Source organism: Lagenorhynchus albirostris, chromosome 4, assembly GCF_949774975.1.
Source record: "Lagenorhynchus albirostris chromosome 4, mLagAlb1.1, whole genome shotgun sequence".
In the NCBI taxonomy this organism is placed as follows: Eukaryota; Metazoa; Chordata; class Mammalia; order Artiodactyla; family Delphinidae; genus Lagenorhynchus; species Lagenorhynchus albirostris.
This window is the reverse complement of record NC_083098.1, coordinates 142743124-142770598: the sequence shown is the minus strand read 5'-3', so window position 1 is coordinate 142770598 and position 27475 is coordinate 142743124. Positions and strand designations below refer to the sequence as shown.

Here is a 27475-nt window from a genome sequence, read left to right as displayed (position 1 = left end):
CCTGTACTTATATTGTGATGACTCAATGTTATGATTGAAATTAAAGCATAAGATTCATTTATAGCTTGAGTTTTTGAAATGGAAATACCATAAGAATCATGATATTTCAGTTGCATGTATTTATATTTATAACTTATATTTATAATTTTCCTTCATTGCTTCTGAATACTTCCTCTGGAGTTCACACCTTTTCCAAAAAAATCACAGTACAAAAAATTAAAGCTCTTAATTACTCTAGGTGTTTTGAAATTGCTCATTTATGAATGATTTTAGTTTGTTTAGGTTTAACGTAACCTCAACCATCTGTTACAAAAGAGTGCTTTCAGGCATTCCCTGATGACTGATAAAAATGTATGTTACGGGAGGCTAAGTACTCTTCCCCAAATCTCTTTCAAGTCACAATTTAGGCTTAGTTAAGTAAAATAATTACAAGCAAGACCAGACACATCTTACCATTCCACAGATTCCAACGATTCCCTTACTGGTGTGTGCTATGAACCCTTCCTGGACATGACGGTGCTCACTGGGACTTCAGGTAAAGTTTGAAATAGATTATTTTGTCATATAATTCAATCAAATTTTATTGATGAAATCATTCAAACATACAGAAAAATTAGAAAACAATGTAACAAACACAGGGTGCACAATTTGGACTTAACAGACGTTATTTAACAGATGTGGTGTTTCCTGGAGATCACAGTTTATTTGAAAGAAATACAACATTAAACAGCCCAACAAAGCTTCATTCCTGTAACTCTTCCCTCTCTTTCCTCTTCAAGGGTAACCACTCTTCTGGAGTTGCTTATATCCGTTTGTGTTTTTTGTTCTTTTACTACATGTGGAATGGATTCATAAACGCTATGCAAAATCGTATTGTGTGCTTTTAAACTTTACATAAGTGGAATCACACTGTGTGTATCCTGCTGCGACTTGCTTTTTTTCACTGAGATGTTGATACATGCACATTTGGTTCATATATTTTACCAGTTTTATCGCATTTTATAGGAATAAGCCAGTTAATCCATTGCTCTATGACGAATAGTTAGGTCGTTTCCACACTTTTGATGTTATGAACATTGCTGCAGTGAGAGATCCTGTGCTTGTCTCCTTTGAACACTTGTATCGGAATTTCTTTACGGTAGATTTCTGGAAGTGAAATTCGTAACTCATAGGGCAAGTGCAACTTTACATTTTCTGGATATTTCTAAATTGCTCTCTAAAGTTGTATAAATTTACACTCTCAGATCAATATTTAGGTTTCTTTTTCCCCATAACCTCACCAAACATGGATGTTATCCATCGTAAATATTTGTCAACCTGAGAGGGGTAAAATGTTAGTTTTTCTTTCATTGCCCTGTGTAAATTAGCTGGTTAAGGTTTGTTACTAGGAGACCAGAAGGTACAATTACTTCTTTTATTTCCTTTAGGATCTCAAGCATTACATTCATTATATTCCTAGGTTCAAGATGCAAAACCATGTTAGACCATGCGTGGCCGTATTGTTATTTACCTGTTTGTTTATAAATAATGTCATGGACACGTAGGAACGCTCAAATCCTCTCCCTTTGCCTCCCATAACCCTGAATTTTAAAGTGTTTATCATTTCCTTGCCATTTAGGAATTGTGTGTGTGTGTGTTTGCTTTTGCTTGTTTTTAAACTTCATGAAAAGAGTATCCTATTGAAGGGTTTGGGGACTTCATTTTACTTAACATTGTGTAAGATTCAGCCATGTTGTTATATGCAGCTATAGTTTTTTTTTTTTCACACTCCATTGTGTAGATAAAACATAATTTAACAATTCTGCAGTGGAAGGGAATTTGGGTTGTTTGTAATTTTTGCTTTCTAGCTGTTCTTGAGGACCTCTCACAGTGTGTGTGTCAGCCTTTCTCTTAGTTAAATTGCTATGGGGAGAATCGGTGGGTTGTAGGGTGAGCAAATTTCCAACTGTACTCATCTTGGAAGTTTTGGTAAGATTCACCTGTAAAACCATCTGTGTTGCTCTGTTAACATATTACAACTCTTCAATTTCTTTAATAAAAATTATATTGCCGTTCAGGTGTTCTCTGTCTTCACAGGTTAGTTTTGTTAGGTTACCTTTCTATTAAAAAGTTTTCCATTTCACCTAGGTTTTCAATGAAACTTGAATAAAGTTGCTGATAATGTTTACTAACTACCTTTTTAAAGTTCACTTACATCATTAGCATTATGTCTCCTTTATCACTCATAAAATTATGAGTGCATTCTCTCTCTTTTCATCCATCTGTGTTACCAGAGGCTAGCTTTTATTTTGTCACTTGTCGAAGATCCAACTTAGAGTTTATTGACTTCTTTATTTCATCTTCATCTTCCATTTTATACTTTTAATTATTTCCTTCTTTACTTTCTTTGGGCTTATTGTTTGTTTCTAATTTCTTATGTTGGACATTTACTCTTTAATTTTTAATCTTTCTTCTCTTCTAATGTGAGTAGTTAAGGCTATACATTCCTCTCTTCGAAAGGCCTTAAGTATTCTCCACAAATCTAGGTATAGTACTTTCATTTTTATTAATCTCTAAGGATTTTTAAATTGCTTCCCATTTATTTTTTGACCAATGATTTTTTTTATGTGGATTTTAATTTTCTTATTTGCACCTTCTAACTTGATTGTGTTGTGGTCAGAAAACATAATCTGTATGATATCTTTTCTCAGAAAAGTTGTGAGATTTGTATTATGGCCTAGTGTATGGTCAACTGTGATAACTGTTCCATGTGTATTTGAGAAGAATGTGTTTTTTTCTTCTGATTCTGTCTTGGATGAGACTATGTTGACCCCAGGAAGGCTTATGAGGCTGGATGAGAAGGTTTGTTCATGTCTAGGAGTAAAACATAGGGTAAGTTGTAATCAAATTGTAGATTGTACACTTCTGAGATTGATGAGGTAAACCTGGCCCAGATCAGGTGATCTTGGCACTTACTCAGACTGGTTTACATGCAGAATTGCTCCAGGATTATGTAAGGCTAGATCTGGAGAGTAGATGTCATGCTAACAGAGAGCCAGGGGGACCTCACTCATCTCATTGATATCTTATGGTCTACACCTGGTGAACTTCAACTTCTGTCTGTGCTGAAGAATGTAGCTGAGAACTTTGAGGTATACCTTGAGTGCATTTGCTTCCTTCTCTGTGCTTTGGGTACATAAACCTCATTTGATTTTCCTAAGTGGTGCTGGTCTTCCAGTCAAATTTATTACTACCATTTGTCAATAAAGTGATTGTGTACCTAGTGAGGTACACATTTTTATGTTTTCTGCCAAATGGGTTTTCTTCTCTGGAATAGTTTGATTAAATCCTTTCTGTCTTGGATTATCTTTTCTCATAGATTTGCAAATTTATATATTCTAGACTTTAAGTATTTCTCTTATTGGAAATATAAATACTAACTTTCAGATATGGCCTATTTCTATGTTTATGGTGATTTTTAATGTACAGAAAAATGTCAACTTAATGTACAGAAAAATGTCAACTTAATGTGATAAATTTATAAATACTTAAATTCTTTTGGTATTTTTATAATTCTAAATATGTTATCAAGGGAATTCTATATGCTAGGTACTAGGTCTTGGGAAATTCCCTATCTCAGCAGTGATGAAAAATAAATTGTTATGATGAAAAATAAAACAGGGTAACTACTTTATATTACTGAGATAGCCTGATGATAATTATGAATTATTAAATACACTGGGAGTATAATTAAAGAGTTGGGAGTTTTTTCTCTTTTACTACTTTGGGTGACAGTTTGCTTAAGACATGAATTATGTGTTCTTTGATTATTTACGGATCTTTCCTATAAAACTACCAGTATGCTTTTTGTCCATTTATTATACATGATTTTTAAACTGCTGATTAATTTCTAACTATTGAAGCATTCAAAATTTCTGTTTATCCATGAATCATTTTACATGTATTAGTGGTGATTCTTTGGAGAACTTTCCTTTTCTTCTTCTTTTCCTTCTCCCCGCCTTTCCTAAGTAAACTATACACACCATTACAGAAGTATGCTATAATCCATTGCAATCATTATCTTTCCTGATGCTCAAATTACCAAATTTGGACTATAAGAGCTGCTTCAAGAAAGAGTCTCTTTCAACCAGCTCTATTCATTATTGAGCACACTCTTGATTTATGGAATTGCATTTCTCTCAACATGAGTAAGGTTGAAAATCTGGTCATATTTATGAAAGTCATTTGTGTTTCCTTTTCTGTGAAGAATTTATTCATCTGCTTTGCTCATTTTCTGTTGGATTGTCTTTTTTTCTTATTTACTTGTATAAAACTATTAAATTTAAAGAGGCTAGATCTTTTGTTGTAATATTAAATATATCATTCCCGGGCTTCCCTGGTGGCGCAGTCGTTGAGAGTCTGCCTGCCGATGCAGGGGACACAGGTTCGTGCCCCAGTCTGGGAAGATCCCACATGCCGTGGAGCGGCTGGGCCCGTGAGCCATGGCCGCTGAGCCTGTGCATCCGGAGCCTGTGCTCCACAGCGGGAGAGGCCACAACAGTGAGAGGCCCACGTACTGCAAAAAAAAAAAAAAAAAATCATTCCCATTTTATTTTTTGAGTTTTGGGGGGGGTTTATTGCTATATGGATTTTAAAATTTGTATCCTCTTAACATTATCATTTTTTTAATGACTTCTGGAGTTTGTGTCAGTTAGATAAACCTTCTGCACTCCTAGATTCTAAAGGAATTCTATAACATGTTTTGTTATAGGACTTCTATGATTTTATTTTTACACTTATACTTTTGACCTATTAGGATTTTATTCCTCTTATATGGTGTGTAGAACTGGTGTGTAAAACATAAAAGTTTATGTTTTTCTAAATGGTTATCCAGCTTCCCCCACATCGTTATTGAATAGTCCATATTTTCCTCTGTAGTTTGAGATGACATTTTTATCATAAAGTCCTGAATGTATTTAGGTCAATACTGGGATTTGTATTTTCTTCTATTACTTGGTTTTTAATGTATTGATGCCACAAATTTTAACTAATGAATAACTGTAGTATATTTTGATAACCTAGTATTCCCATAATGCTCTTATTTTTCAGAATTAAAAACAGTATTCTGTATAAGTGCAGAATCACTTAAAAACCAACAAACTCTTGGCATTTTCCTCTGGATCATGTTCTATTTATAAATTAATTTAAGAAATTGACAGCTTTATGATATTAGTCTTCCTATCCAAGAACATGACATACCTTTCCATGTGGTGAAGCTGATCTTTTTAAGATATAAGTTTTACAAGTCTCTTATTAAGTTCATTCTTTGATTTTAAATTTATCATTGTTAGTATAAATGACATAACTGATTTCATTATTTCATTTAACTTGTTTGTAGATATATATATTTATTATCTACTGATTTTCTGTATTTATTTGTTTTTATTAATTACCTTATAAATTCTTTGATTCTGGTAGGAATTTTTTATTGTTATTGTTGAATGTTCTGTTTTTTACATGTAATTAATCATAAAATAGTGAACATTTTTGCCTCTTCTTTTTTATTTTTAAATACTTAAGTTCTTTTTCTTCTCTAATTGCAGTGGCTAGTACCTCATAGGTAATATTAAAAAATGGTAACAAAAATTTTCTTTGAGTTATTCTTGACATTAAGAGGAATGCTTCTTGTGTTCTCAGATACCAAAGAACTTGCACAAGGCAGTGCATCCCTTTCCAGCTGTGTTTTTTTCCAGGTCACCTCAGGTGAAAGCCTTAGTAATTGCAATACAACAGCCTGAAAGGGGCTATGACTGCTCTACTTGCTGTTAGTTATGGGGTCCTTACTGCCATTTGACAGATGAGTGAGTAAACTACACTATCACTTTCTTAGAGTTTACATTCTAGACTATATTCAATATCAACCATCTTAGTTCAGATTCTCTATAAAGATCATGAGATGAGGAATCATATGCAAGTGATTTTCTAAAGAAATGCTTTCATGAAAACTTGTAAGGGAATACAGAAAACAGGGCAAGGAGGGGGAAGAAGACAAGCAAATATACAACTTTTCGTTATACAACATTCGTTATACAACTTTTCAGGTAACATTCCAGCCTGATTCTGCAGGAAGAACTTCTTGAGGGTAAACTATACCTTAGAGTTTTTCTCAACTCAAAGCAAGGATATTGGACTTTCATATAATCAGATCAGTGGGTCATTGGCTGACATCTCGTAAGAGATGTAAACTCCCAGGTACTTCCTGTTTTGTGAACCTGGCAAATGACTCCATTAGTCCGTGGGCAGTCCTCTGAGAAGAGTCACAGCTATGGCTTTATAAAGCAAAATCACAAGCCAGGAAGTAGGTACACAGAAACAAAAATAGTGACATGAGGAAATTTGGATAGAACATCAATAATTGGCTACAATGGATAAAACTTTTTCTTATTCATTCAACAAACATTAAAATAAGAGTGTTGGGCTTCCCTGGTGGTGCAGTGGTTGAGAATCCACCTCCCAATGCAGGGGACATGGGTTCAAGCCCTGGTCTGGGAAGATCCCACATGCCGCGGAGCAGCTAAGCCCATGCACTACAACTACTGAGGCTGTGCTCTAGAGCCCGCGAGCCACAGCTACTGAGCCTGCGTGCCACAGCTACTGAGCCCGCGTGCCACAGCTGCTGAAGCCCGCGTGCCTGGAATCTGTGCTCTGCAGCGGGAGAGGCCGCTGCAGTGGGAGGCCCTCACGCTGCAGCGGGGAGTGGCCCCCGCTTGCTGCAACTGGAGAGGGTCTGCGTGCAGCAATGAAGACCCAATACAGCCATAAATAAATAAATAAATAAAATTAAAATAAAATAAGAGCGTTGATGTTGCCACAATTGTGTATCAGATTTTCTTTGTAATTCAATCAAATTTGCTTCACTTATGTTGTGTCTATATTTCAGGGGCATAAATATGTTTTATTTGCACAGTGGCTTCATCCATAATAATTTTTTATCTTAAAGTTATTTTGTTTTAACTTCATGTGTTCTTTGTAAGTAGAACCTAACTGAATGTGGAATTTTTATAATTCAATCTAAATCTTTGTCTTTTAACTGGTGCTTTTACTCCATTTAAATTTATAGATATTATTCATATATTTGGATATATTTTATCATCTAATTTTGTGTGTTTTGTTTAGCTTGCCCTTACTTGGCTCTTTTTTCTCTCTTTCCTGATTGCAGTCTGGAATAACTGAGGTTTTTCTATTTCCTTTTTCCTTTCTTTGGATTTGGGAGTCATGAATCACTTCTTTTTTTTCTTTTCTCTTTTTTTTCCTTCCCTCATTTATTCCTTCCTTCCTTCCTTTCTTCCCTTTTTATAATTACTCTTAAATTATTCACATGAATACACAACTTTATATAATCTAATTGATTAATGCCTCTACCTTCCTATGCTCAAATAAAAAGGCCTTAGTAATCTTACTTTAACCACTTCCCATTTTTATGTTATTTTATCCAAATCTAGCTATATTTTGTTAAATTTTATTTTATTTTTTGGTCTTATTTTTATCAAAGATAAGAAGACAGTTTGAAAATTCAAGTTATTCTATAAGGCTTATAACACGATTGGTGTTCCTGTTTTTATATCCCTTTCCATCCTTCCCCTACCCTTCTTGGTGCTCCCCAGACACAACATGTTCCCCCAGAACCTGATTTTTCTCCTATTCTTTGTGTCCATATCTCTAAATAATATGTGTGTCCTGTTAGGTTACAGTTATTGTTTTGTGTGTTATATATCAACTTTCTGCTATGAAAGATGATGACTTGTCTCTTTGGCTATTCCTCTCTCCCCTTAATCCACCCCTTTTTTCCCCCAGTAGAGCTATAGAATAATATTGTTTATGTTTCTGGGAGTTAATAATTATCAAATACATATCCAGTACTTACTAGTCTGTAACACATTACAAGGTAGGCATCACAAGATGCAGAAGTAAAAATTCAGTCCAAGATGACAGTGCTCACAATCTAACGACGTACAGAGAAAATTAATAAAACTAACTGAAAAAGAATGATTATTTGTGATAGAAGTTAGTACAGCAGGTGAGAATGAAACATGTAGATATTAAGGGAATCAAATTTCAGGCAGAGGGAATAGCAATTGCAAATGCCCTAAGGCTGCAGCATGTCTATCTTGTAGGACTAGCAAGCTCTGAATACTCAAGAACAGTTACTAGGAAGAGACAGAATAAAATTAAAAAAATGGGTTGGCAGTTCCTGCGTGTTCTCTTAGGCCAGGGTCAGCACACTTTCTGTAAAGAGCTGATGGTAAGCATTTTCCAATTTGTGGTCCATTCAGTCTCTGTTGCAATTACTCATGTCGGCCGTTGTAGTGTGAAAGTAGCCAAACACAATATACAAATAAGTGGGCATGTCTATGCTTCAATAAAAAATTATTTACAAAGTCATCTGTCATAGCTAGTGCAGTGACTGCATGACCTTATCCTATCTGCAGTCATGGTGTTACTGGACCAAGGGTTGGCAAACTACACAAGAGCTAGGAATCATTTTTACATTTTTAAAGTGTTGTAAACCACAAATGCATTCACATACACTCACACACACACACACACAAAGAACACTGGACAGAGGCTATGTGTGGCCTTAAAGTCTAGCTATTTACTACCTGGCCTTTTCCAGAAAAGTTTGCCAACTCCTACACTAGACTCACAAAAATGAGTTGGATAATGTTTCTTCTTCCTCCATTCTCTTAAATAACTTTTCTAAGAAAGATTATTTAGTTCATAAAAATTTGGTGGGCCTTATCTGTAAATCAAATGAAGCTTAGTTTTGTTTTGTTTTTTTGAGCCAAGGATATCCTTGATTACCACCTTAAATGGTTATTCAGTTTTTTCTATTTGCTTAATTTTTCTATTTTTCAGGGCCATTTCAGTGTCTATTTGTTTTCCAAAAAGATGTCCATTTACTGTAGATTTTCACATCAAATGCATTTATCAAGTGTATGTTCAAATTTCTTGCCCATTTTCTACCGGGTTATCTGTCTTTTTCCTATTGATTTGTAGAAATGTATTATTTATTCTGGATATGGGATCTTTGCCAGGTGCTAATACCTTCTTCCACCTTATGGTTCACTTTTGATTATGTATTTTGATAATGTATTTTGTATCATGAATCTCTTTTTTTTCTTTTTGCGGTACACGGGCCTCTCACTGTTGTGGCCTCTCCCTTTGCGGAGCGCAGGCTCAACAGCCATGGCTCATGGGCCCAGCTGCTCCGCAGCACGTGGGATCTTCCCGGACCGGGGCACGAACCCATGTCCCCTGCATCGGCAGGCAGACTCTCAACCACTGCGCCACCAGGGAAACCCTGTATCATGAATCTCTTGATCGTATATTTCGATGAACTAAAATTCTTAATATTATTATATTACAATGTACCTTTCTTTTATGGTTAGTACTTCGTGTGTCCCTTTTAAGAAATCCCCACTTATACCAAGTTGGGCAATACAGTCTATGTTTTCTTGTAGATCAGCACTGTTCATTAGAAACAATGTGAACCACAAATTTGGACCACACATATGATTTAAATTTTTAAGTAGCCACATTAAAAATATAATGAAGCTGGAGAAATTAATAGGGATAACAAAATTATTAAGGAGATATTTTCTGTTCTTTAAAAAAAAAGATTTCAAATTCTAGTGGATATTTCACACAGCACATCCCCATTTGGACTAGGCACATTTCAAGTGCTGATACCCATATGTGTCTAAGGGCTATCATATGTGGCTATCCATATGCCATATTAACCTAGTTTAGAGGTTTTAATGATATGCCATTTACATTTAACTCGACTGCCCAAATGCAATTGTTTTCTCGTGTGTAGCATGAGGTAGCATACTTAACCAGGAAACTAAGTAGCTTATAGAATTGAAGGAAGACCTTCAGGATCCAGAGCCAATCTGAGTTCCTTAGGAATGAAATCAGGGCTTGGGCTTCCCTGGTGGCGCAGTGGTTGAGAGTCCGCCTGCCGATGCAGGGGACGCGGGTTCGTGCCCCGGTCTGGGAGGATCCCACATGCCGTGGAGCGCCTGGGCACGTGAGCCATGGCCGCTGAGCCTGCGCGTCCGGAGCCTGTGCTCCGCAACGGGAGAGGCCACAACAGTGAGAGGCCCAAGTAACGCAAAAAAAAAAAAAAAAAAAGAAAAGAATGAAAACAGGGCTTGATGATGTTGGGACTAGGTATCTCTCTTCTCTGCTTATTCTCTTTTTTTCTGCAAGGATTTTCTCAACGTGGCAGGGGACATGGCCTCCAGTTGTTCTAGGGTCACATCTTTACAACTTCTGACAGATGAAAAAAATAATAAATCTAATTCTGTTTAGAAATATCCCAGCTCAGGCCACATTCCTATACCCTGCAGCTGGGGAGATGATTATATTTGGCCCGGTCATTCATTATATGCCCATAGTTATAATCATGGAACAGAAATTATTACCAGAAAAGGGAAGCTACCATGATATATCACATCTTTTTCTTCCATGAAATGCTTTTAGGGAACGGGGGCTATTTCTTGTGCACTAAATTAATATTTGTAAATAGCACTCGAATAGTTTCCCAATTTGACAGGAATGCTTAAAATAAGGCCTAAACAGGACGGAGGATATAAATGCATTTGCTTGGAACTAATTTTCACGATACACACATATTTGAAGACCATACAATTTTTTAATTTATAAGTTTAGGACTGTTGATTTATAAAGTAACCCAGAAGGTAACTCAATATTTTCTTTACAAACTACACTTTCGGTAAATTTCTGGGTGACTGGATGAGATATACTGGTGTCTTCGGTAACTGTTTTGCAGCTATGCAGAGGTTTTGAATGTGACTGTGTTTTATATAGATAGTACAATCCTTTTGGCCATTGTTCTAACTTCAGTAACTTTTCTTTGTAAATAATTTTTAAAAATACTCCAAAGGGGGCTTCCCTGGTGGCGCAGTGGTTGAGAGTCCGCCTGCCGATGCAGGGGACGCAGGTTCATGCCCCAGTCCGGGAAGATCCCACATGCCGCGGAGCGGCTGCGCCCATGAGCCGTGGCCGCTGACCCTGCGCGTCCAGAGCCTGTGCTCCGCAACGGGAGAGGCCACAGCAGTGAGAGACCCGCGTACCGCAAAAAAAAAAAAAAAAAAAAATACTCCAAAGGAGGAGAATGTCATTTGATATTAAAAGAATATTTTTCCTCCTTTAGAATGTATCTAACTTCTGTCTGAATGCACTCTTACTCTCAATTTATGAGTTTAGTCATTTAGCACAAAATTTAAAATTGAACTGTGGCTCTGCGTTAGTTTGCGTTCTACTTTTAACTCCTATTTCTTCAGGGCTAATCTGTTCCCCTTTTTGGGAAACGAAGGCCTCTCCTCTCTTCATTATGTGCATTAATCAAGAGAATTGTGTGATTGAAGGACTCATAGGAGGAGAAAGAGAAACAGAATCTTCCTTTAGCTTCTTTTTTTTTCCTATAGCTTTTTCTTTTTCTTTTTCTTTTTTTTTTTTTTTTTTGGTATTTCAACAAGGTTGAATGAGGAAAACTACCCATCTTTATTTTTTGAAAGACATGCAGCTGGGAAAAGTATTTATTTTGGCTTGATAAAAACCCTAACTTGGTATACTCAAAGCAAATTACATAGGGTTTAGCTACATAATACCAATAAGAAATGATGTAGCCTTAGTTATCTGGATGATAGAGCACTGATGTGGTATCATTTCCTCAGGTGCCAACATAACAGAAAACAGTCTGACCTTCTCCATGCTACTTTCTAGTGGCTGTTTCTTTCTTGTGTCATCCTGACCCCCTCTCCATCCCCACCTCCACCTTGCACACACGTTTTCTGCCTGTTGTCTTTGCTTAGCTGTTCAGAAGCATATTTAATCGCGTTTGCAAATGTAGCTTCAGGGTAATGATAGCATCTAATTCTTCTCACTGAATCCAAAACCACCTATGACCACAGCCAAAAGTGATACCTAGGATTTCTTTTCTTTCAGTATTTGTTTTATGGACACTTGGTTAAGAAAGTTAATAGGGTTTTAAAATGTTTGCCTTTCTTACTGTTTCAAACTAAACATTTTTAAAAAATTTTTATTGGACTATAGGGGATTTACAATGTGGTGTTAGTTTCAGGTGTACAGCAAAGTAATTCAGTTATACATATACATATATCCACTTTTTTTATATTCTTTTCCCATATAGACCATTACAGAGTATTGAGTAGAGTTCCCTGTGCTATACAGTAGGTCCTTATTAGCAAACTAAACATTTTAATCTTAGCTTATATTTCTAATTCATTCTAAGTTTATAATCATAATATAACAATAGTTGCTATACTTTAGAAAAAATTCCTACATAATCTTAACACTTTCCTCGATTTTATTCTGTGTATCCCTTCTCAAGCCTTTGTTATATGCATGTTTTTATATCATTGTAAATTTTGCTTAATATTGAAATTAGATTTGTGTGTGTGTGTAATTTTTTGGAACAACATGCAAATGAAGGATCTATCTTTTACTTAGTTTAGGAGATCACCTAGCACTTATGAGAATCAGAAAATGACTCTTTTCTAGAGTCACTGTAATTTTTGAAGTAGTCACACTCAGATGACAATTTTAAGTACTGGTGTTATTATGGGTAGTAAGAAATAATTTTTATCTTTTAATGTTAAGTAAAACTCACAGTTGTTATGTGCGTGACAGCAGCTATACAGAATCATTCTAGGTTTGTAAATATTAGATTTGACCGTGTTGCTAGGAAACCCAAAAAGAAATTTAAATAAGCAGGAAACATCACGAAATCTAAATTTTGTTGTTATAAACAATGCAGCTTTGAGTTGTGTTCTGTGATCAAAAGGTTGGTATAAACGCTTTTATTTGTACATTAAAGAAAAGAAACTCCTTTCAACACAGTGATCATTTCCTGTTTCATTTTTCATTTTCTTTTCGAGTGAAGAGCTTTTGTCCCTCACTAGGAGTTGCTTGAAATCGCTTGGAAGGTCTGTTCCGAATTTACTACTTCTGGATTGGTTAAGATCCCCGTTAAGAGTGTGCTTTGTTCTCTGAAAGCTTTGGTCAGTTGAGCAACTTGCGGCTCGTGGTAAAAAAAAAAAAAAAAAGAGCTGAGTAATGCTGGAGCCTTCTCATGTGGCTGATGCAAACCTGGAGAATTTGCATCATCATCTAGCTGGAGTAAGTTGGTGAGACAGGCAGCAGCTTAAATACCAGCCCATGAGGAAGTTGAGCTGGGCTGTAATGATAGGGTGGCAGCCGCAGCTTCAGCAGCAGAGGTAGTCGGGGAGGTGGAGAGACCAGAACACCATGAACGAGCACACAGGTGTTCCTGTGAGTAATTAGATTGCGGAAGGTGAAAATACACCTTAGAGTTTTTACCTGGGAGCACACTAGCGCTGAGAAGGAATCCGAAGGCAAAGAGGAAGAGATCAAATCGGTCAGTCACCCCAAGAGACACCAAAGTTGAAAGTTTGGAGGTTTTATTCTTTTAATTTTTTTTTTTTCTTTCTTTCTTTTGCTCTGTTTCCTTTTTACCCTGCGGGTCACTACCATGGTCAGAAAGGCTGTGGCATCCACCATCTCCAATGGGGGTTACCTGCAGGGCAGTGTTAACACGAGGCTGTCTTCCCTGGGTGGCAAGGAGCCACCTGGGCGGGAGAAAGTTGTGCTGAAGAGGAAGATCAGTCTGTTGAGAGGGATCTCCATCATCATCGGCACCATCATCGGAGCAGGAATCTTCATCTCTCCTAAGGGCGTGCTCCAGAACACGGGCAGCGTGGGCTTGTCCCTGGTTGTCTGGACGGTCTGCGGGGTCCTGTCACTGTTTGGTGAGTGTTGCCGCTTCTCTGGGGGTGTGTCTGTGGGGCTGGGTGCCGTGCTCTCTGGGAGAACAGAGGGTGATTTCTAAGGAGGGAATGAATGGCCAGGGCTCCCCCAGATTTTCTGATCTGGGGGGAGATGTGCGAACTGTCCACGCACACTCTCCACTGTTGGCAGAATGCTGAATTCCCTGAAATTGCGACCTGTAGGCTGTGCTCGCTTTTGCTGACTCAGGTAGATTATTTTCTGATTTTTCCCTGTGGCAATGAACGTCAAGGCTAGCTTTGATGACCCAGTAAAATACAGGCAAGCTTTCTGTACCGGGCATTTGTGCTCAGTTACCTGTGTTTGGGGCATCTTGGCAGCTGGTGCACTGAATGAAACACCTGTGAAGTGAAACCCGGTGTGGCCTGTTTAGACACAGAACTGAGTGTTCAGCAGAAGTTTTACTGACTTTTTATTGGCTAAACAAATGGGTGGCAGTCTTTTCCTTTTTAATTTTTTAGCTTCAGGCGCTTGTCAGTTCCCAGTATTCTTTCAGAAGTCCTTATTGTGGAAAGAAGTGTGATGGCATACAATTCAATTCCTTTTGTAAATGAGAATATTGCAAGGGTCTGGGCATAGTTCACAGTTTTTTCAACTTTTCATCTCTCCCCAGTACCCATAAACCTTTGCAATATAAATTGTAAAATTGGAATTGGGTGTTAGTTTGCTGCGTCTGCCCAGCTCTGTTTTCTTCATTTCTAGTTCACTTGGTCTTCAGAGACACAGGTCATTGGCCCACCTGTCTGCTGAGTTAGTCTAAACAGAACTGGTAGAAGAAGTATGATTATTAATTTTTCTTCAAAATCTAGATCTCTTTTATTGACTTGATCATTAATAGTAAAGAGGTAATAAATGTCCCCTCATGAGGTGGGCACATTACTAGAAAGCTACCTGGGTTAGTTGTGAAGGTGACAAAAACTGGTGAATGGTCAAGAAAATGAAATTTTATTTATGTTATGGGAAACATGTCTAAGACATATTTGCTCTTCTCTGGCAAACAGTGTATTCTGATTTCAAAAGATACTGTTCTTTAAAGGTACTAACTCTTTGTCCAAACTCTAGGACCAAGTACTAACTCTTGGTCCTACAAGGACCAATCCATTTATTCTTAAGGCCTTGCAGTGTTTTCAGCGTTGGTCTGAGCATTCATCAAGAGAACTCCAACTTCCGTTATTAGGAAGCAGGTATTTTAAATAAAACTTGTTTAAAAAAAAGCTGCATAGAAAGATCTACAGAGGAATTATTTTGGGGTTATTTTAGCTTACAAAGGGTTCGTGGTATTCATATGGTGTGGCATGTACGTTTATAGATGAACAAAGAGAAACGTAACTGTTGATCTTTCTAAATGACTATGCCTCCTCAGCCTTTAATCTTCTCCAACACGTGGTATATTCAGAACAAATCAGTGTCTGATGGGAGAAACCATAACCAGTTTCCTGGATTTTGCATACTGTGTGCATGCAACTCCCACTATGAGATTCCATTTTCGTAAACAATAAAAGGTTATTCAGATATAATAAAATGGATGGCTCTGAGCATTAACTAGTTAAAGTGATGAAAGTGATGTTGACCTGCACTTAGAAAATATGCTTCTGCATAAGTATATCATCTCAAGAAGTTCAGGAAAAAAAAAAGCTAAAGGGACTAGCTAAGTTTATACTTGAGTTGGTATTCTTTGATTACTAACTGCAGTGAGTGTGCTCCTGTACTAACCTACTTATCTATATTTGCATTGCATTTATCACTTAAGTTACTAGGAACTTTTGATAGGAGTACCTCCTTAACAGGAAGCAAAGCAAAATATAAGGAAAAAAATCCTTTGTCTGAGAACTCTAGAACTCTGGGACTAAAAGTAAAGAATTTGTATATTGGATTTACAGGTGTTTTTTAAGCCAGGGTCAATACATGGATTCTTACAACCTATTCTGAACTTTTTTCATCTGGGTAAAATGGTTATAGAGCTTGAGAACTTTAAATGAAAATTTCATTTCTCCAGAACTCAATTTAAACCTGGGGCAACTATCCTGGAGTTTCAGCAAAGCATACAAAGGTCTAGGTATTGATTCTTGGGGGATAAATTCTGAGGTACTTAAGACACTTTCCAATAACATTTTATATCGGCTGCTTCTTTGTACAGCCTACCAACATGGTGACTGGTTTCCAACAGAGAGTGAATTGCAACTAGTTCCAATTCGTTATAAATAGACAAGCTATATCAGTGATCCCCAAATATCAATCTGTAGACTAGTTACTTTAAAATTAACCTGTGTGAATTTTAAAATAATAGATTTTCTTGGATGCCTCTGTTGGACAGTCTGGCCTCTCTTGGTTAGAGAGTAGGTCTGGGGTATAGCCTTAGCATTTGTTTTTTGTTTGTTTTTAAATAAAAAATTCTCCCCGGGTGACTCTGATCCAGTACTAGGTTCAGGAATACAAGAAGTGACACAGGAATACAGTAACTGACACTAAGATTTTGCTGAATATCCAAGTTACATTCATGTTGGACAGTTCTACCTGAAGCTTTACTGATTAGTAATAAGTTCCCACACTTTGAGTCCCCAGAGCAGGCCAGGCAGAAATTACGTCTTACGTTCGAGTACTTGGCAGTATGGAGAGAACTTTTCACATAATATCAAAATATATTTTTCATTTTCTTGGAAATTCATTGCTCACGTTAGTAGATTCAGCTGTATTTCACGAGGTGCTTTCTGCGTGGCAGGCTCAACGCTGTCCTTGGCATCCATTTCAAATTTAAACACACAAACTCCTTGTGATGTGAGAATTAAGCTCTTTATTTTACAGAGGATGAAACTGAGGTTTGGGGAGATTATAGAACTTGCTCAACTCTGTGTGAAGTTTATTGCTAAATGTTAAAATTTGGCCTATAGTTAATTTTACCTAACGTATGTAAATACGTCATAGCACCTCTTTTTTAAAAGTAGGTGTTATTTCAGCCATACAGAGTGTGTACTTCGAAGACATGCAAGAAAAACTTTCCTAAAAACAGAATAGCTGCGTCAAAATTCATTTTGTGGACAAGCAAAACATATCCTACAAATTAAATGAAGCCTTCCAAAGCCTTGAGTCCATACTTCTCTGGAGAACAGATGAATCTTATTTATTTTGACATGCCACAGAAATATCATTTATTAAAAGGCTTCTCAATATAATGAGGTCAATTTGTGATAATTCCTTGTTTTGATGTGAAGTTCTTTGAAAAATAGGTTAGTAATATTGGCATCCATCTACTCCTTTTCTCTTGTCAGGTTTGAGATTCAAAATTCTTAATAATATGATATTGTTTTAGAAGTTTGTCCTTACTATTTCAGGTCAGATTACATTGTTTGAATAGAATGAACTAGATCTCAAATGTGAGGAGGTTACAAGAGGAATCTGGAGGCTCTTAGGAATTCGATGACTGTTATTAATTTTGAAAAAGGATGTCATTCAGATCAAAGGAGGTAGTAACATCTCACACAACAGAAACATTGTTGTATCCATTCTACTGCTGGATGACTCGGTAATATTTTAACTTTTCACCTTTTTATTATAAATATTTCACAGGAGCCTTGTCCTATGCTGAACTGGGAACAACTATAAAGAAATCTGGTGGTCATTACACATACATTCTGGAAGTCTTTGGCCCGTTACCAGCTTTTGTGCGAGTCTGGGTAGAACTGCTCATTATACGGTAAGAGCCTACATACAAAAAAATTAAGGAAAAATAAACCTATTCATTATACCTTTTTTTTTTTTTGCGGCACGCGGGCCTCTCACTGCTGCGGCCTGTCCCGTTGCGGAGCACAGGCTCCGGACACGCAGGCCCAGCGGCCATGGCTCACGGGCCCAGCTGCTCTGCGGCATGTGGGATCTTCCCGGACCGGGGCACGAGCCCGTGTCCCCTGCATGGGCAGGCGGACTCTCAACCACTGCGCCACCTGGGAAGCCCTTCATTATACCATTTTTTAATCACCTTGATTATTTTTAAGTAGTTAGAAATGTACATGTCATGTGATTATATGGTAAACATGTCTACTTCAGGACATAAAATCTGGGATGGAATACCTTTCTCAATGAATGTGTTTAATACAATTTTGCCACTGGCGGTAGTTTGCCAACACTGCCAAACTTTTAAAGCATCTGCTTTTTGTTAATATTCAGTTATTTTCCATGACATTTTCAGGACAGATGCTGACTTGAAAAGGATAAGAAGCATCAAAACCTAACTTGATAAATCAGACCTTTTGTTTGATTGTAAATCATAATTAGACAAAATTAAATGTTACGTTATAGGAACTGGAGTTTTTCTTCTTGTAGATTACACCATTAAGCCATCTTAGTTTACTCAGTTTTCGTGACTAGGAAGCTTCTGTTCCTAACAATTTAGTATGTCGCCAAGTTGTTGTTGCTTTTGTTTTTGTTTTTGTTTTTTTTGGCTGTATTGCGTCTTCATTGCTGCATGTGGGCTTTCTCTAGTTGTGGCAGGCAGGGGCTACTCATCATTGCGGTGCGTGGGCTCCTCATTGCGGTGGCTTCTCATTGTGGAGCACAAGCTCCAGGCATGCGGGCTTCAGGAGTTGTGGCACGTGGGCCCAGTAGTTGTGGCATGCGGGCTCTAGAGCGCAGGCTCAGTAGTTATGGCGCATGGGCTTAGTTGCTTCGCGGCATGTGGGATCTTCCTGGACCAGGGTTTGAACCCATGTCCCCTGCATTGACAGGCGGATTCTTAACCACTGCACCACCAGGGAAGCCCGTTACCAAGTTTTATACTCTATAAAAGAACAAAACTTCACTTGTCACAGATGACTCATATCCTCACCTTAAACAAATCAGTGAACTACTGTTGCGAAAAGCTTTTTTGAGTTTATTTTTGTAAGAATACGTTCCTCTTCCTGATAGCCCTGGTTTAAAATCAAACCAAATAATGCTAAGTCACCCTGAGCGGCAAATTTCCTCCAACTTTGTGGGAAACTTATGATGTCACCTGAGAAGTTTAAAAGTATCTTGAAGGCAGATGGCGTCCGTGAAATGTGACTAACACCTTCTGATTGCAGAGTTTAACATGAGTAAGTAGAGAAACTTGCTCTTACTGTAAACTTATCAAACTTACACAGCTGAGAGCTGCTGTGAGCTTTTATCCTGTCATGTGGGCCTAAGTGGCAAATGCAGAGCTAGTAAGGATTGACTTAACACTAATCTTGGTTTTTATAGTTCTAGGAGTCTCTTTTTATCAAAGAGCTTAGAGTAGTATTTACTTCTTTGTGAAATCTGTTCTCCTTTTAGACAATTTTGCATTATTTAAAGTTTGTTATAATGAAATAATGATAAAGAGGTATTCTGTTCCTTTTCTAAACTCTGGGATTGGCCCGGGATGCGCCTTCCACTCATTTCTGATCATCTGAATATTACTCTTCAAAGGTCAACTTAAATTCTGTCATTTCCACAGTCAAGTTCCTGTTCACCCTAGTTTATAGTATGTCTTTCCTCTCTTAATTCTTCTGAGAAAAATGCAGTCTCATCTTCTCATTTGACATTGAACATGATGTCCTATAACCTTACTTAATATTTTAGGAATCCGCGCTCTGTTTCCCTGTTAAAACTGCAAGCATTTCAAGCATATAGGACCAAGTCTCACACTTTTTGTAACCCTTATACTACTTAATTCAGTGCCCTGATGATCAGATATTAAATTCTTTTTGAACAAGTAACTGAAAGATTAAGGTTATAATATTTTGAATACAACATACTCAGCATTCAGATGGCTACACTACTTATTTAGAGTGCTGGCCTGTCAGGACAGTAGGCTTTTGGAACCTGATGTAGCTGGACTCGAGTCCTGCTTTAGTCCTGTATTGGCTGATTGTATTGGCAGTGTGATGAGCATGACCATTCCATTTGCAGCAGTAGCACCGATACGGTGCTTATGCGTTCACTTATTCATTCCACAAACTGCTACTGAATGGTGAATGGCACGTTAAAGAGACCCGAAGTGGAGTGAGCCATGGTTCCTATTCTCAAGCAGCTCATGATCAAATGTTACTTTAATCACAGGAGAGCTACTTCGTGGTGCGTGTGTGTGTGTGTGTGTGTTTACAGAAGAAATTACCTAGATATATTCTAGAAGCTTTTTTAATGGGTTCATATATTTCTTTGTAATAATGGACTCAACTGGTTTCTCAGATAGGCAGAGTCATGAATGGCTTGAGGGGTGACAAGATACCTAGGTACTTTAACATTTCTCTTCCATTGAAAACACCCATGGTACCTAAATACTTACTATTAAAATCGTACCTCAGGTTAAGACACTCTTGTCAGAATTAGTCTGTAAAAACAAATCTTAAGGGAAAAAAAATCACACATCAGGGGTCATTTGATTGAATTCACACATTGACTATATATTCAATATTCATTGGGTTTCTACTGTATGACAGACACTATACTATACACTGAAGATGAAATAATGATTAAGTTGGACACAGCCTTGTACTCATGGATCTCAGGGTCAAATGAGGGAAATAGTTATGAATCAAGACATCACATAAGAGAATATAAAGTTACTACTGTGATACACACTGTGAAAGAGAAACCATGAGGTTCTGGAGGAGAGTACACTCCGGGAGATCTAACCCGGTCGGGGGAGTGGAGAAGCTTCCTTGGGCAAAAGACTGAACTAAGACCTGAGGTATGAGAAACCGTCAGTGAGTTGCAGAGGTCTCAGGCAAAGGGTGTTCATATCCTTGTGTGGGAAGAAGCACACTGAAGAGGAAGGAAAAGCTTAGAGCAGATAGAGCCTTGAATTGAAGAGTTTTTGCATATCCTGAGCATGTTTTGAAAGCACTACGATGTCATGATCAGATTTTAATTTATACGTCAAAAATTTATAAACGATGGTGACCGAGAAAAATAATCTTGTTGGGGTGAGGAAGAGGTTCTCTTGGAAAAGAAAAAAAAAAAAAATCAAGAAATCTGTCATGCTAGTACTGGCAGGTCAAGGTTGGAACACATAATGGTGGTTGGTTTTCTGACAGTTAGGAGTTGGACATGGGTGTGGTATACCCATGAGAAGGAAGATAAGCTGAAAGGGAAGACAGGCAGGACAAAGTAGATAATATCATGGACTTACCTGTGTATCTAACAAATATGCATTCATATATAGATATATTTAAACTGAAAGGCATCTGTAATCTTTGCATAGAAATAGTTGAAAAATTAAGATAGAATGGTCTGTTACCTATTTCACTATATACCTGAAGTTATTGCATTTTCTTATTTCATGCATGTTTTCTCCATTTGTAAAATTACAAGAATACTTTTATTTTTCAATGTATACTTCGCATCTAAATATTTCTGTGGAATTAAGAATAATCACTTGGCTCTTCAAGTTTTGGTCTGTATGGAAAACCAAGACTGATACGATATCAAGCACATAAGCATATATTTGCAATGAACACTTATTAGTACTAGTTTTTTTAAGGTGGGTTTTGTGTTCCTTTTCTGACCATGACCCAACCCATTAGACCTGCACTGTTAATGCATTCATACCGTGCTGGAGTTTAACTGTGGACTTAATGAGAAAGAAGATTGCTTCTTGTGAAGCCCACCTCTGTCAGGATCTCAAGTAATAAACTCAATTTTTAAGAAAAATTCAAATACGGGAAGGCAGGGGCAAAACTCACAGTACCCAGCCTTGTACCCAAGGAGATGTGAAGTTTAAAAAGGAGCCCCCAGAGTTGTAGACAGTATTTCATTCGGAATGTCTATGGCAACCTAATCAAATATGGACTTCTGGAAATCACGGACTTCCGTATTTAGTATGTTCCACATGCTGAGTAATAGCGCCTCAGTGTAGAAGTTGAGTGAAGGTGCTCTTTTCTTTTTCTGTAGTTAACCTGAACATGTATTTTTTTCTAGCCCTGCAGCCACTGCTGTGATATCTCTGGCCTTTGGACGGTACATTCTGGAACCATTTTTCATTCAGTGTGAAATTCCTGAACTTGCAGTCAAGCTCATTACAGCTGTGGGCATAAGTGAGTATCATAGGTGTACATATGAAAGAGAAAAAAAAATCCCTACAACAGGGATTGGAGACAGAGTCTCGTAAGACTTTTTGTGTGGTGGGACTGCTTCCCACATGGTGTTCTTTTTGCTTACAGTTCAGTGCCAAGTTTGTGTTTGGAAAACAAAGAAAAGAGTAAGGAGGTGGAGTGATACCTGATATGACATTACATGCCCGTTTTGCACCGGGTCAGTAGCTCTGACGGCTAAGCTTTTAAAATAGGCAAACAAAACCACTTTGTTAGTAAAATAGTAACCGGATTGTACATAAAAAGAGACGTTTACAAATGAAAAACCCAATTTTTAAATGGATTCTGTATTGGAAAATATCCTTCCTCACCGATAACGTGTTGAATTAGAACACACTTAGCCTCATGGAATGGTGTTTGTGTGTTGGGTGTGTGTAGTGTTCATGCATTGTTAGCAGCTGTCGCTCTCTGTGTTAGGATTTTAGCTGTCCATCGATGGTCACAAGAGTCTTCCTCCAGTATTTGATTATTAGTAATGTTCCTCAACTAGGAGTCTTCATTATTGTCTCTAAATTAGGAAGTTGTTCATTTTCACCAATAGGCACAGATATTAGAACTCTCTTTAAAAAAGGAAATTAAAAAAGAGGAACATGACCAAAATGATATAAGTGATATGAAGCCCAATATGACTCTAACTTCCTGTTATAAGAGTCGACATTCCAAACTCTTAAATATAATGGGAGATGATCACTTACTTGTAGATACTAACTGAATCACTGTTTTCAGAATCAATATGATCCCACTTGATGAAGTTTGACCTACTTGGAGATAGAGAGCTCCCCAGGAATAATTGAACTGCATACCCATGAAAGAATTTGTGGTTGTACATGACTGAAGTATTTCAATAGAACAACGAAGAGAGACATGAACATTTGACAGTAGAGGGGTGAGTGGTCAGTTAGCAGGAAAGAGTTAGGAATTGCACTTAAAATATCCCTAGTGCTGGGTACATGTATTTCTGAACTAAGTAGGTTCATCCTGGATTCTCCCCCTTCATTCATGGAACCTACACAAATAATTGTTCGGCGAAATCTTTGAAGGGAGGCAAAGAAAAATACTCGAATTAGACATTTCTGAGTTCTGGAAAGGTAATGGTGTTCTTGATTCACCTTGCCCTTGATAACATACTACCGATGTGAGACTCGGGGACACATCACTTCAACTTTCTGCACCTCCGTGTTCTTACCTTTAAATCGTGCCCAGTCTCATCAGGTGTCTTGTGAGGATGAAACGATAGTAAAAGAGACAATGTATATAAAGTGTTTTGGAGAATGCCAGAAATTTTTTAAGAATGAAGTTACAAATGGTAGCTCTTTATACTCTTGTGGGAAAACATCTCATCAAATTCCATGAGACCAGGGGCTTACTCACTGCTGTGTTTCCAGCCCTTCCCATAGCACCTAGCATGTCGTTTGCACTCAGTAAATATTTATTGACAACTGGTTTTTATGAGAAGAGGTCTAAGAATTTTTCTCTAGTAGAGAAGCCAATGAAATGCCTGTGTGTTAAACCTGGAGGATTACACATCTTCAGGTCTCTCAGGCAGCAGGAAGATGGAGGTAAGTAGTTTGCTCCGATCTAACACCATGAATTTTTGAATTTTTGAATTTTTGAACCATCTTAGCATAGTGATGATAACTCAGGCTCTGGAGGCAAACTACCTGGAATTGGAAGTCAGTGTCATAATTTCTTAGTTATGTGATTTAGGGCTAAATATTAAACCTCTTTAAGCATTGTTTTTATTTATTGGTAAAATACCTGTGAAAAGATCATTTATCTTGAATGGCTGTGGAAGGGCGAAGTTAGTCAGATTTTTAAGACTTAGCAGAGTGCCTTAACCAACCACTTGAGAAATGAGAGTGGGGTGGTAGGGGGGCATTACTGAATACTAATTCACCCCCTACCCTTTTAAAAGTACTCTACCTCGTTTCTGTCAAATTAATAAAAATGAGAAGTTTTTGCTTACCCCAAATCTTGTCCATTCTGGTAAACGTATCAGGCACATGGAGGTTGAACGGGGAAATCTTATATATTCACATTTGTCTTCTCTCCTCTAGCCCAATACTGACATTACTCCCTTTAACTTTTATGGAACTCCATGAATTTTCACTCTCCTTGTAGCTTCAATAAACATTGAAGTATGTTCAATACTTGAAATGATATTTAGTTTTTTGGTTCTGCACTCCTGAAACTAGACCCTGTTTAAGTATACACTCGAATGGCAGAATAGTATAATAAAACTTTCCTTAAAATGTGGGCTCTAGGGCTTCCCTGGTGGCGCAGTGGTTGAGAGTCCGCCTGCCGATGCAGGGGACACGGGTTCGTGCCCCGGTCCGGGAAGATCCCACGTGCCGCGGAGCGGCTGGGCCCGTGAGCCATGGCCGCTGAGCCTGCGCGTCCGGAGCCTGTGCTCCGCAGCGGGAGAGGCCACAACAGTGAGAGGCCCGCGTACCGCAAAATAATAAAATAAAATAAAATAAAATGTGGGATCTAGTCTCAGATGCATCCCTAACAGCCTCTCTCTCCATCTCAATTTTCTTACTAGTTTAGTTTACGTAGGTGAGTAAAGAGCCCTACCTTCTTCCCATAACCTGTGGGAATGAAACAAAGTAACACTAATGATGGCGATGTGGGAAAAACGAATAGCCATTTCTACAAATGCAGTACTGTACTTTCTTTTCTAAAACTGTCCTTTCCTGGCATCATTAAATTACATGAAAGAAACTCTAGGCCCAGTTCTGTGCTAGCTTCTCAGACAGTGTACATGGAATGGGTCTTTATAAATCTGAAACTGGACTACCCCTACTCCTTTTCTACCATAACTAGATACCATGACAAGCAATTCTTAGGGAAATACATGTCGTGTTGAAATATACAAGGACCACAGAACAGCAGCCGTACCCTTCAGGAGGATGAGAAATAAAATGTGGAATCAAAGTGTCCTGAAATCCCAGCCAAGATAAACATGAACCTTAGCAGAGAGGAAGCGTCACCGGGAGTTTGGAAGAACTAGGTATAGTAGTGAGATCGTATGTGTCTTCTGAGCTACTTCCGCATTGTTACCTGTGAACGACTGGTGAAAGTGTGGACTCTGGGGTCAGCTTACTTGGCTTCAATCCTGTCTTTGCACCTTACCTTCGTGAACACGGGCAAGTTAAGTAATATCTGGATTCTCACCTGCTCATCAGAAAAATAACACCAGTGATGGTAACCGCGTCATAGAGATACGATTAAATAACATTATCCACATAAGGTCCTTGCACAATGTCTGTCATATAACAATAGTATATATTTATTTAAGGCTTACCATTTTTATTCTCAATAGTGAGATCCTAGATATAGTCTCTCTGCTTTATAAAGGTTGTTTATTGCTAAAAGCCTATCTGAAATTAATGTATCTAGGAAATGAATGCAAAGAGACAGAGGCGACCCAGGCAGCTGCTACAAAGAACAGTGGAACAATTTCACCTTAGCTCACCATGTCGCGTCCATATACCGTCCATATATTTTACCAGTTTAACACAGAGCAGTCAGAAGCCAGAAGCCAGGGAGAACCTGAACCTGGGAGATAACCCAATATATCCAGGCTCGGTCATCTCACTCTGCAAAGTAAAAGACAGACTTGAATGACGGAAGTACAGAAAGAAATACTTACCAGTCCTTAAATCATGGTACCAGTTTTCAACACTCCTTGTTGCTGCATTTCAGTTCTTAGGAAACGGCATCATTAATAAGTAAATAAAAACTGTATGTCCCTCCGTTTTCATTTTGGTAACATTTAAGGTAAGCAATAATAATAAGCCCAAATTGATACAAGTAATTCTTAATGCATGAAGTTAGCCATCATTACTCAAAGGAAGTAAAGCTAGGCTGAACACTTGCTCACATTTCTTTGATGATTACAATGTGGATAGATAGTGTATAAAAACCAAAGTATTGTAGATGTTGTTCCAGAAGCTCTGAAAGCTTGCATTTAGTGAATCCCAAATCCCTTTTCAGGATTGTTGGATAAGCAATATACATAGACTTAAATTTCTCTGGAGAGACACATGATGAGACAGCAGTTCTAGCCCTTCAGGACCTTCACAGTGCCTCTACTGGCTACCTTGTTACTTGTTAAGCTGTATCCCTTCAGGGTCATAGAGGTACATTTCAGCTGGAATTTGGCGGATGGAATAATGAGGGCAATGTCTGGATGCTCAGATAAAGCAGGGTTTTGAGAAACCTTTGAGAGAAATCAGGCTTAACCAGAATTTTTATTCCAGCTGTCTGAGAGGAAAGCAAGGTGAGATTATCCATTCATAATATTTGTTTGATTTTGTCTTCCATTTTTCTAAGAAAACTTCACAAAATATAAAATTCCCAAAACTCATTTTTTTTCTATTTCAATAGGCATTGAATGTAATGCCTACGCTCTTTATGAACGTAACAAACCTTCTTTCCTCTTTGCAAATATATAGAGGTTCTAAATACGAGAACGCCTCTCTCTTTTCCCTCCCCCTTCCTCCCTCCCTCTCTTTCTTCTTTTTCTTCCTTCCTGCCCTCCCGCCCTCTATTCCTTTTTCTCCTTCCTCGTTTTTCTCCCCTCCTCTCCTTACAACAGCTGTTTTCTATTGTGGAGTACTCTCAAAAATACTCTCAAAAATACTTTGGGGTTTTAGGAGCTCTAGTTAAAAGAAAACAGTGCTCTTTTGTTGTTGGTGGGAACATGCACCCAATTATCTTCAGATCAGTGCTGAATCTCCTTAACTAAAAAAATAATCCCTTTCTTATCATGACTCATTTATCACAGAGTAATTTACATAGAAAAAGGAAAAGAATCACTGGGTGATGGAGATGAACACAGAGTTGCATTAAATTATTTTCAGTATATAAGTGCTTTGTATAGGGGAGAGAAAAATAATTATTTTTTATCTTTTCACTGATAAAATAATGCACTTGGTGATTAACAATAGACCTGTCTATTTCTTCATGTTTCCAGCTTCAAACACAGATGAAATATTTCTCTTAGCTTCCCCTGTAGCTTAGAAGGCTCCAGCCTTTCTAATCATTCTCATCATTATTCCTTTGAAATATTTCTTCATTAGTAACCTCCTATCTAAATTTTCATGGTCCCTTATTCTTCCCATCTTTGAGTTGTTTTCAAAAATGAAAATTGCTTTTATTGAGTTTTTACTTAATACTTCATGTTCATTATAAAAATTATTTTAAATCATGCAGAAAAATAAATTTTTAAACTTGAAAATTATTCAGTATTCTATCATCTGTAGATACCTTCTGTTAATGTTTTAGTAAACACTCATTCAGAATTTTTCCGTTCCTTTCTCTCTGTGTCTTTATCTGTCTTTCTATCTACCTAACAATTTACCATCTACCCATCTCTCTGTAATTTGCTGTATTGGTCAGTAAAACGTCATGAACAATCTTTCGTGGAATAAATATTTAACTGCATCATGATTTTACATGGCTGCATAGTAAACCCTTAAAAAGGTATACCT

General features: G+C 37.6%; 1 protein-coding gene across 1 annotated transcript in view; it reads left to right on the top strand.

Moving 5' to 3' along the window:
• The first annotated feature begins 13467 nt into the window (after positions 1–13467).
• The window catches only part of SLC7A11 (solute carrier family 7 member 11), an 86806-nt gene continuing 72798 nt past the window's right edge, over positions 13468–27475 (top strand). Inside the window, exons 1-3 of the mRNA XM_060147448.1 lie at positions 13468–13856; positions 17458–17584; positions 21805–21920. Coding sequence (XP_060003431.1) covers positions 13580–13856; positions 17458–17584; positions 21805–21920 — 520 coding nt within the window. The 5' untranslated portion in view covers positions 13468–13579. The remainder of the gene's footprint in view (positions 13857–17457; positions 17585–21804; positions 21921–27475) is intronic.